The 12,079-nt window shown below is 34.5% G+C and overlaps 1 protein-coding gene across 1 annotated transcript; it reads right to left on the minus strand.

Moving 5' to 3' along the window:
- Positions 1–10,279: 10,279 nt before the first annotated feature.
- On the minus strand, positions 10,280–11,712 carry LOC114915428 (F-box/kelch-repeat protein At3g23880). Its single transcript, XM_029270176.2, has one exon. It carries the CDS (start codon positions 11,538–11,540, stop codon positions 10,413–10,415), a length of 1,128 nt encoding a protein of 375 aa, XP_029126009.1. The 5' UTR covers positions 11,541–11,712; the 3' UTR covers positions 10,280–10,412.
- Positions 11,713–12,079: the final 367 nt, after the last annotated feature.

Genomic DNA, 12,079 nt, shown 5'->3' on the forward strand with positions numbered 1-12,079 from the left:
GATTGGAACAGGTCGTTCTGAAATTAGAACACTCGTTCCTCTTCCCGTTATGCGGAATGGGCCATTTCGAGAAGCAAAATGGTCGTTCCACATGTTTTTGGTGCCTATATAAGGGAGTCCCCCACCCCTATTTTTGTTATCCACTCTAAAACTTCCATATTTGCTTTCCCTACTTTCATTTTAGCATATTCCTTACATTTCCCTCCAAACCCCTCACTCTAAAATGAGCCAAGGCGAATCCTCTCACGCGAGGTCCAGTAAGGGGACTCGATGTCCTCCTCTGACAAAACCAATCCCAAACCCACCGCCAGCAGGCCTTACAGTCATGAGCAACGAGACTCGCAGGCAAAAGTGTCACTTGAGGAGCTTTTATTTCACTCTCGCCAAGATGCTAGATTTGGACATCCTAGATCAGGTGGGGATTCTAGGCAAAGTCTAATATTTGTTGGCGTTCATTGGATGGGAGTTTCTCATGGAGCCACTCGGGCATGCCTACAAGGATGCCACTATCGAGTTCTTAGCGTTTGCCGCATAATACACTATTAGGGCTCCCGTAGGACTAGATGTCTTGACAGTGCTCTTTTGGATGGGTGGAGTCCTCTACACTCTCACCTTGGCAGAGTTTAATAGACTCATCGGCTTACCTTTGGAGCAATTGACGACAAATAAAGTGTGCAATCGGCCTTCTCATTCTTGCCTTTGAGACTTTGATCAACGCCATGTGACAAGAGCTCACTAGTGAAGTTGTCATGTCGAGGACGGCCGAGGCCTCGAAACTTACAGACCCAACACTCTGGGTGATCCATAAGCTCATGATTGGCACCATTCATGGGCGCTTCCAGAGCACACGCTCCATGACTCAGAGGGACCTATTCCCTCTCTATTGCATGGCCCATGGCATCCACTACAAGCCTGGACTATTCCTTTCACAACACATCCGCAACTATGGCAAGTGAGCAGACACAACCTACCACTCTAGCTATATAATGGTGGGAGCTTTGCTTGGGCATATAGTAGAGCACTTCAGAGTTGTGGATGACGACGATGACATCAAACCATCCCCTCAGCTTGGACGACCTCGATGACCTTTTCGAGGATGAGCCCATTTGGCTTGAGGATCGACCTGAGGATCAGCCAGAGCCCTCCTAGCCACGAGGGGGATGGGATACTAAGAGCCTCCGCCAACAGATAGAGTAGTGGCGACTAGACTCCAATGCCCACCTTGACTAACTAAGCTAGAGCATCACAGGCTTAGAGGCTTAGATGCACCGTCAACACCAACAACAACAGTAGTGGCACGGGCAATAACGGAGCTACCATGAGTAGATGATGGGCTAGCTGTAGTGTCGCTTCCTGATGGCATCCTAGCTTGCATGAACTTGAGATGATCAACAAAGAATAGGACGCCTTCTCCAAGGATCAAGTTCTTCAAAGGTGGCACAAGGTTTTAGGGTGGATGATGATGGAATGGATGAAAATGGAGGTTGGGTAGAAGGTGTTCGATGAAAGGTTTGAGAGGGCACTCTAGGGTTTGGCTCACTTCAAGGTAGGTGAAGGCCACTTCTAGGATTTTGCTCTCAAGGTGGAGATAGGATGGGAGGTGGCTGAAAATAGCCAAGGTGACTAAGGATGATATAAAGGCAAAAATGCTCTCTTTATATTCAATTTCCAAAGTATTTACATGATGCATAGCCTAGGGTATTTATAGGAGGGAAGGCATCTAGGGTTGCATTTGGAGTAGGCAAATGCATTCCAAATGAAATGCAAATGAACCCTAGATGCAACTTGGTGGCCAAGGATGGAATCTTTGGGTTTAGATTGGCTATATCTAGGTGCATGATAAGACCATGCAACCTTTGCCCTCCACTTGGGCCTAAGCCTTTCTAACACCAAAAATAGACCCAAAAAGCACAAAAAATGCGTCACCCCTAATTAACACCCTAGCCCAAAATTAAAAACCCTAATAATCTAGAGCACCCCATAATACAAGGGTAAAATGGGAAATACAAAAGAAAATAAATTCTAAGTCCTAAACACCCCAAAATACAAGGGTAAAATTGGAAATACAAGTAAAATAAATTCTATGACTAAAATACCCCAAAGTACAAGGGTAAAATAAAAATAAATGCTATGCTAATAAGAACTTAGGGGCTAAGGTCCAAAAGTGGTCTCACTAACCCATTCCTCTTGCCTCCTTTAGTATATCACCTCTTGGTCTTCTCGGCCTTAGTGTTATTCCATCATTCCCTCCCTCTTGAAAAGGATTTGACCTCAAATCAAGAGGTTCTTCATGGTGGACGTCATGACCAACAAAAACATAAAAGTAAGCATGAGAGGTAATAGTATATGATATAGATGGAAAGTGCATCCTAAGAGGAGTGCCACTAAAAATGCTAAAAAGATTTTCTAAACTAAAAAGACTAGACTCCCTAATGCTAAGGATAGGATCCTCCCCATGATGAAGTCTAGGTGTATAACTAAAACCTAAGAAGTTAAAAAGACTAAAACTATAGCACACTAAAGCACTAGTGCTAAAAACTAAAATATCTTGTTGGAAGTGCCCAATGTAATGACCTAGGTATGTATTGGAAAATAAAGAAAACCTAACTAAAAAATTACCCAAACAACTTTGTATTGCATAATTTGTTAGATACATATGAGAAAAAGGTCTTAAGGGGAGTTTAGAAAACTCATATAATCTAAGTTTGTCTTGTAGGGAAGTGTCCAAGTTAAGTTCAAATAAGTTTGAACTTCCCTCAAGATCAAAAATAGAAAATAGGACACCATGAGATGTATCCAACAAATCATACCTATCTAAAGTTGGGTGCTTTATGAAGGGAACTAAAGTAGAAAGAGTCTTAAAGAAAGAAGGCTTATCTTCCTTGGGCACCACCAAGGAAGTAGCACAAGAAGTGGTACTAGGTGAAGTCCACTTCTTCTTCACTAAATCTTGAAGTTGAGATTCTTTTTCTTTAAAAAGGATTTGCTTTTGAATCTCCACTTCATGACTAGTGGCAATGTGAGAGAAAGAATTAAGGTCTTGATGAATAAAGAGAGTTTCTTTTAAATCATTTTCAATGGGAAAGTGACTCTCTTTAAGCATAAGCCCTTTGGAGGAAACATTATCCTCCTTACTCTTCTCCAAGAGTGTTGGTTGTGTCTCATTTTCTAACCACTCTTGAACTTTCTCTATACTTTTCTTTATTTTTTCTTTCCTTTTAAGTTCTTCCTCTCTTTTTGTATTTTCTTCCTCATGCATACTCCTAGGAATTCTAGCTTCTTTCTCCTTTTGAGATCTAGATGGAACAATCCTAGGGTGGGATCCACGAGTTTCTACCAACTTTGCAAGTAAATTTCTTATTTCCTTATTATTCTTTTCAAACTCTTTTTCTTTTCTTCTCAACTCTTCCTCTCTTTTTAAATTTTCCTCTTCTTTTTTTCTTAGGTACTTTTTTAGTTGCCTAAGTTCATCCCTAATACTAGACTTAGAACTACAAGAATTATGACCATGGACACGAGAATGATCACTCATCTTTGATCAAGGAAGAGGTTTTCACAAATGTTTGTTTTCAAAAAGGTTTGAAAAAGGTTTTCACAAAGAGTGAGTGATAAAAGGTTTTCACAAAAAGTTTTCAAAGTGCAAGATAGGTAGGAAAAGGCTTAAGTGTACAAAATGAACTTTCAAAGGGAGGTGGACTACAAAGAATCACTTAATAACCAAGCCTTTTTCAAGTAAAAATCACAAAGCCCTTTCCACTTTTCTTACAAAAACAAGTTGTCACAATCAATAAGGTGAGTGTGTGCACGTTACCCCTAGTAGGCAAAAGCCTTCTAAACGAAATTGGAGCAAAGATAAAAAAACCCTAACAATTATACTACCAAAAACTATAAAGCATGCAAAAGAAAAGCACTTAAAACATATTCTAGTCGAGGTCCTAGGTGAAGGTTTTCAAATCACCTTCAACTACACGAACTAAAACCAAGTTGAAGAGGTTTAAAAATGGCCAATTACAAACCAAAAATGAATGAAACCAAGGCCAAAAACACAAGAGGCCGAAATTTAACAAGAAAGAAATAAGTAGAAAAAAAAAAAAGGAAGTCTCCAAGTCTTCAATTCTCCACCCCTTCACAATGAACACCCAAGGTTAGCCTTTTAATGGTGTTTGCACTCTTTAATTTGGTGTGATCCTCCAAAGCTCCTTGAACTCAAATCGGACAGCCCCTCCACTCAATCCACCAAGAAAGTGTGTGGTGTATAGAAGCTTTCCTCACCTAGGTCAAGAAGAAACCAAAACCCAAGAGTACAAGAGGCCAAGAAAGAAAAACTAAAAAGGCACAATTAGAAAGGCTAAACTCAAGTGGATTTTTTGAGACAAACTTAAGAGTAGAAAGAAAGACTCAAAAACTAAAATTAAGGCACATGAACAAAAGGCAAGCACACAAAAGAGTAATTCCTAGAATGGCACTAGAATAGAATTTATCAAATAGGCTTAAAAGAAAGTAATGCACTTAATGTGTTTGATTAAATGTCTCATAAAGTCAATAAGCATTGTCCAAAAGTCCAACAATAACTCCAAGTGCCAAGGTATGAAAATTTGGTCCAAAACTCCACAAGTCTAGCAAAGGTTCCCTTTTTCTTTTGTCTTTGATTCTTTTGATTTTGTTCCTTTTTATACTTGGCTAAGGTGCGGTTTTATTGTCCCAAAAGTCCAGCCACTCTCTTTTTTTTTTCTTTTTCTTTTTTGAATGTTTATACCTTTCCTTTGCTTGGGTTTTACACTTGTGTTTGTTGGTTTGGTTAGCAAATATTTGGAGTATCCTTTTTAGTGACTTATGATGGCTTAATGAGACAAGTTTTGAGTGTTTTCTTAAGGTTTAATGTGCAATGTCCAGCAGCAAAAATATGCACATAAAAGTTATTTTCATACTCAAAACATCAAACAAAACATAGGCATATCAAGTGCACCAAGGATTACACAAAGTGGCCGAAAATTTTAAAGCAAGTATGTGCAAAGAAATTAATCACACATGATATTTTAGGAATGTAGAACATGCTAGAACTAATTAGCATGCATGATTGACTCTCTAAAGCACATCAAGGACTCACGGCCATTTCATCAAACAAGTGGCATGCATGTCATTTTTTGTTCATTTCAAAGGCTAAGCATAAAAGAACTTGGAATTTCTTTCAAGGTAGTTCAAAGAATAGATTCAGATGAAATATTTACGTATTTATGTGCCTTTGGAAAAACAACATATAACCATCCAAACACTAGATTTTGTCTAAGCTAATAAGACCAAGGGCAATGGACTACCAAAGTAGCACAAGCGCCTCCTAAGGGCCCAATGGAGCATTGGAATGGACCAGAATAGCAACAAGAGGCCCAGAAACTTGAAGTAGGGTTTTCAGGCATGGAACGAGCCGTTCCAAATAGAAAAAAAGCCTAAAATCCTAATTCGGAATGGCCTATTCCCAATTCAATTTTGAAAAAATGTCTAACTTGATGGAGAACAAGGAAAGATACAAAGAGGCAAAGGGAAATATTTGGAGTGCTATAAGAGAGATCTCAAATTTGGATGATCGAACTCGCTACATGGTAGCTGATTTGCTTGATGCTAATACAAAGAGTTTTTTTTCTTGATGATGTCAATAAAATAATGCTCAAATTGGATAAAGTATAAGCTAGGATGAATAATATTGTTTTGGTTTTATTTTGGTTGCACTTGATTAAAGTATTTTCTTTATAATTTGGTTGTGTATGAACACATGTTGGATTTGTCAAACTATATTGTTTTGGTGTTATTTTGGTTGCACTTGATTGAAGTGTTTGCTTTATATTTTGGTTGTGCATGAACACATTTTGGAATGGTGTGATGGCATCCTTGCTTCCATTGAAGATGGAATGTTGAACAATGGCAAGGGATGCTTGGACTTCTTGGATCAAAGTTCCTCAAGGGGCATTTTTAATGGAGGAATGGGGCGGAAATGGAAGTGTGGAGGTTGGGTAGAAGGTCTTTGATGAAAGACTTGAGGAAGGTACTCTAGGGTTGGCTCACTTCATGGTCATGAAGGCCACTTCTAGGGTTGTTTCTCTCAAGATGGAGATGGGAGGGAGGTGGTCGAATTAGACAAGGGTGACTAAGGAAAGATATAAAGGCACAAAAGGCTCTCTTTATATTCAATATCCAAAGTATTTACCATGTGTGGTGCCTAGGGTATTTATAGGAGTGGGAGGCATCTAGGGTTGCATTGGCTAAAATTTACAATGCCAAATGCTCACCAAATGAAACCCAAATTAACCCTAGATGCAACTTGGTGGCCAAGGATGGAATCTTTGGGTTTAGTTAGGGTACAGCTAGTTGCATGATAAGACCATGCAACCTTTGCTCTCTATTTGGGCCTAAGCCTTTCTAAGTCCAAAAATAGGTCCAAACACCACCAAAAATGCATCTAGCTCCCTAATTAAATACCTTAGCCCAAAATTTAAAACCTATGATCTAAAGCACCCCATAATACAAGGGTAAAATGGGAAATAAAAAAAGAAAATAAATCCTATGAATAAGATACTCCAAAATTTAAGGGTAAAATGAGAAATACAAGTAAAATAAATCTTATGTCTAAGATACCCAAAATATAAGGGTGAAAATGGGAAATTTAAAGATAAGGGCAAAATAGGAATAAATTTTATGCTAATAAAAACGTAGGAGCTAAGGCCCAAAAGTAGGGCCACTTCTCTTAGGGTTTTCAAAACTAACTCATACCTCTTGCCTCTTTCAAAATATCACCTATTGCTCTTCTTGGCCTTAGTGTGATTCCATCATGGTGGAACTATATTGTTTTGGTGTTATTTTGGTCGTACTTGATTGAAATTTTTAGCATGTTTATTTTTTATTATATTATTATTTTTAGTTATATTGTTTTATATAGGTACAATGCCACATTCGAGCATGTATGAAGGTAGTGACATAAATGAAGAAGAAATGGCTGACAAAGAGATAGATGATGAAAAATTTTATGAAGCCATGTATACATGTGTAATGGCAATTCATGCATTAATGCATGTGTTGATTCAGTTTCTAATTATGATATGTAATGAACAAATTGAGCGTCCAATAAATTGACAATGAATTACTAACATATGAAATGACTATATACAACGAGTATTAAATGATGATCTTGCAATATTTCGAAAAGTTTATAGGATTTATCCATATGTGTTTTGAAAGTTATGTGCAATTCTTAGAGAAAAAATACTTCTAGAGGATACACAATATATTTATGTTGAAGAAATGCTTACATCATTCCTACAAATTGTTGGTCAGAATACTCGATATTGTGTAATTTGTAACATATTTGGTTGATCATAATTTGCTACAAGTGAAAATTTTCACAAGATTTTGAAGGCTTTGAATACGATAACACCTACTTTGATGACTAAACCAGGATCAACTATGCCAGCTAAAATTAGAGAAAGCACAAGGTTCTTCCCTTTTTTCAAGGTATGTACTAATTATCTTAAAATAAAACTTATAATCAAATTTGACACTACTATATTTATATTTTTCATACGATGAAGTGTTATATATGCTAAATTTTAGGATTGCATTGGAGCTATTGATGGGACACATATTCCAACAATGATGAGGGGGCGAGATGTAAGCAATTGTCGTAATCATCATGGAAAGATATCACAAAATGTATTAGCCCCTTGTAATTTTTATTTGGAGTTCATGTACGTTCTTAGTGGGTGGGAGGGTTCAACCCATGATTCTAAGCTACTAAATGATGTTATAACAAGGAGGAATAGACTTAAAGTGACTCAAGGTAAATGCTTATTCTTTAAATAATAATAATAATAATAGTTATTATTACTATTATTATACTAATATTATATATATATATATATATATATATATATATTGCATATGTAATTAGGTAAACATTTCTTGGTGGATTGTGGATTTCGAAATCGATGCCAATTTTTAGCTCCATTTTGAGGTGCAAAATATCATCTACAAGATTTTCCAGGTCAGTCTTTAAGGAATGTGATCAAGAGAATATTTAGTATTTTTAAATCAAGATTCACAATTTTTAAGTCAACACCTCCATTTTTATTTAAGATGCAAGTAAAACTTGTGTTACCATGTACAACACTACATAACTTTCTTCGTAAAGAATGTCATTCTGATGAATTTTCAATTGAAATGGTGGACGAACCTTCATCTTCAACATTACTGGTTAATGATGATCATAATTTTGAGCCTAATATTCAAATGTAGGAGCAAGAGTGAGAAGACATTAATGTTTAGAAAACTAGTATAGTTATGAATATGTGGGAGAATGCTATTTAGGAGGATATAATATTACAGAGAATTATTATTATTGTTATTATTATTATTATTTATCCAGACATTGTTGTTTTTTATTATTTTTTTCTTTGCCCTTTTTTAAATTTAAATATATGAAAAAAATCTTAAACTCTTATCGTATGTAAAAAGATTCACGAAATTCTGCAAAGTCCACAAAGTCCCATAGAATCCATCAAAATCCTGACTTAAAAGTCTTGTAGAATCCATTAAAATCCTAATTTAAAGTCTTGCAGAATTCTGCAAAGTCTTCAAAGTCATGAAAATCTTGCAAAGGTTTTTAAAATTCGTAGGAATTTTTTCAACTAAAAAAGTCTTTTAAAATCTTATTGGGTAATAATAAATTTCATAGAATGCCCCCTGATGATCATTGAAATGTTGATGATAAAAATTATATTGTTAATCAATCATTAATGATGATATAATAAAAAAGTTATTAATTAATATAATAATTACTTTTAAAAAATTCCAACACAATGTTATAAAAGCTAACTTAAACCAATAAATTGGACTGATCTCAATTTGTTGAATAGAAGTTGTTATAAAATAAAATCAATGTAAATAAAATTTATTTATATAATCAACGGTCTAACAAGTTTATGAGTGAATCAATATGTTGATTTTTTTTAACTATGGTGTATATATATATATATATATATATATATATTAAAATAATTAATTATAAATTTGTTATAAATAAGATAATTTTTGTTATTATATATAACCTCATGTTATTCAATTAATGATTCACTAATTCAATCCAAATGCATTGAAATCATTGTAAGAATAGCTTGAAAGGAGTAAAACATAGCATGACTAGCTAGTTTCTTAATAAATAAAGGAAAGAAAGGAAAATGTAGAAATAAAGAATAACTCAAGTCTTGAATTTCGTAGAGTGTTTTCAGTGACACATTACTTGATTGTAATAAACTTGTTTGGAGACATGAGAATCACATTACCTATTCCCAAAACACTGGCTCAAGAGAAAACAATAATCCATGGAATCTGAGTGGGTCAGAAAGGATTTGTGTTAATAGCAAAACCTTAGACCATGAGATATTCTTAAGGCCAAGAACTAGGTCCAACTAGGTAACCACAAGGAGGCCAATGCTTTTTTGCATGCTTCAGCTCCACAGATACCGCATGGGACAAATGAAAACTTTTTCAAGTGTAGAAATCAATGACTATATAATGATAATCCAACAAAACTCTCAATGGTAGAACTATTAAAACTTTAAGATTTGGATTAGAACTAGTAAAGGATTTTCACCTGTTGAATGTGATGACTAAATAAGATGGATTGGAAGTCATTGCAACATATATGATGTTAATAGAAGTTGTGTTATTTCGATTTAGTGGTAAGCAACTTCTAATAACATTGTCACTTTTCGCACATCGAAAAAAAAGGGGAAGGTTGGCCCACATTCTAGCGATTGTCTTAGTTAGATGCTAAAAGTTTAAAGGGGATGAAATTAGTAATCTTATTTTACTATACTCTCTTTGAATCATTTATATTTGGAAGTAAAAAACAAAAGGTTAAAAAAATCCATTTTAATAGAAGAATTACCTTAGCTCATTTTCTGTTATTAGATGTAATAAAGTAATAAAAGCATTCTTAGACTTCAACAGGGGCAATGCAATTAAAATGAGATTACACATATCAAACATAATAAGATTAATGCAATTTTGGTATTATATAAGTAAATTATAAAGCAAAAGATATTACTATTAAGTATAGAATTAAAATAAATGTTCTTTTCTTTCTATATTTTGTTTAAAAATGTTGAAAACCAATCTATGAATAAAATATTTGAGAGAAAATCAATTTTCATTTTGGAAGACAAACATATTTTTTTCAATGATCATTATAAACATAAAGTGAATTAAATTCATTCAATCCAAAAACATTCAATCATTAGAAAATAGTAATAGCCAATAAAATCATCCAATTATCTTGTTCATACATTAAATGGAAAGGCTTAGAAACCTCTTACATAATTTAAAATAAATTCATATAAGAAAATCAAAAAGCACATGGAGAGAGTTTAATTCCAATATGGAAAAAACAAACTTGGAACGTATTGATGGAAAGATGATAAATGATCTTCATCAAAATGGTTTACTCTGTTATCTATCTTATTGTAGACAATGAAAAAGAAAAATTCACAGTTTTTTAGCAACAGGACATCTTCATCTTCAGACATGCACAAAGGCCTGCACAATACTTTTAAATTAATAGGTACATGAATTTGAAGATGCTCATAACTTATATTCATCAATTGAGTCCAAGATTTATCAACTCCATATTCCTTCATTAGCCAAACAACCAAATGGGTTTTCATGTGATCATAATAAAGACACAAATAATCCTTTAGAACCTTAAGATTAGGCTCAGAATCAACATGACTAGGCATCGACATATATATGCATGTCTCATTCTTCATATCAAAAGATAAAATTTCCATTTGATCGGTGGTACTAGTTTCGCCTTGATGATGGGAACACAACTTAGGACGATCTACCAACCAATTAATAGTTCCACTCATAAACTCTCCAATCATTTCATGTCCCGTAATGGGATAATTAGACAAAGTTAAAATCTTTTTCCAACATTTGTCACCTGAGTAATAAGATATCACCTCCATCTGTTGTGCTTCAGTATTGAAAAGGACTACCACCACCTTGAAAATGTCACTTTGATCATTGTACCCAAACCCATACCTTTGATTAGACACATCAAATTTACCATTTTTTTCACAAATACGAAAACGTGGCGATTCTTCAGACATGAGCCTAGTGGCCGGGTTCCAAAGTTGAACCCAAAATTCAAGATATTCTTTATAAAGAAAATCAAAAGAGAGCATACAAACCAACCCTTTGCAGACCATTGAGACATTATAATTGTTTTCTGCTATTTCGCGTCCAGGTTTGATAACAGAGGATGGTTCCTCCAACAAGTGATGTAAAGAACATGATGAGATAGCATACTTTGATTCTATTAAGACATGAGTGTTTCTAGAAGATCTTTGATAATGCAATTTAACAAATGTAGGAGTAAACATGGAGGAATTCCAAGGCTTAGAGACACACCTAAATCGCATTAGAGCTTTTACTGGAATGAATGATAGAATTTCCATTATAAGTTCCTCAGGAAGTACAAGAGCCGCAAACATTTTGATTTTATTGAACGCACAAATTTAAATCTTGAGGGAGACTTAAAAGGGTTGGACTGAGTGCTCTATGTTTCACATTCCCTCCCTTGGAAACCAATGGTTAAATAGTGTTACCATTGTTATTTAAAGTAAAAATTCATTGAAAGACACGTTCTTTAGGTGAGGAAAAATAGGAAAACCAATATAATTAAAAGATTGTAAGAAAATAGAAAAACAAAAATGAGATAAAAGAAATTTTGTATACATGTATGAATAACACCATACAGTGACTACAAAAAGTAATTTCAACTGTGAGAAAGATTAATATGTAATATTAAATTAAATTAGTTAATATTGAAATTATTTGGATGATTAATTTTTTTTATTGATTATTTACACAAATTATTAATAGACTAATTTGTAAAAATCATTTAATATTTACATTTTTTGTATCCGGTCAAATAAAACAATTAAATGCAGTACTACGAAGTTGTCCTAGATCGTCTCCCAAGGACCATTTTTTCTCTATCAAAGGCTTAAACACACGAAGGGGGGGTGTT

This window comes from Cajanus cajan, chromosome 10 (assembly GCF_000230855.2).
Source record: "Cajanus cajan strain Asha chromosome 10, NIPB_CcT2T_4, whole genome shotgun sequence".
In the NCBI taxonomy this organism is placed as follows: Eukaryota; Viridiplantae; Streptophyta; class Magnoliopsida; order Fabales; family Fabaceae; genus Cajanus; species Cajanus cajan.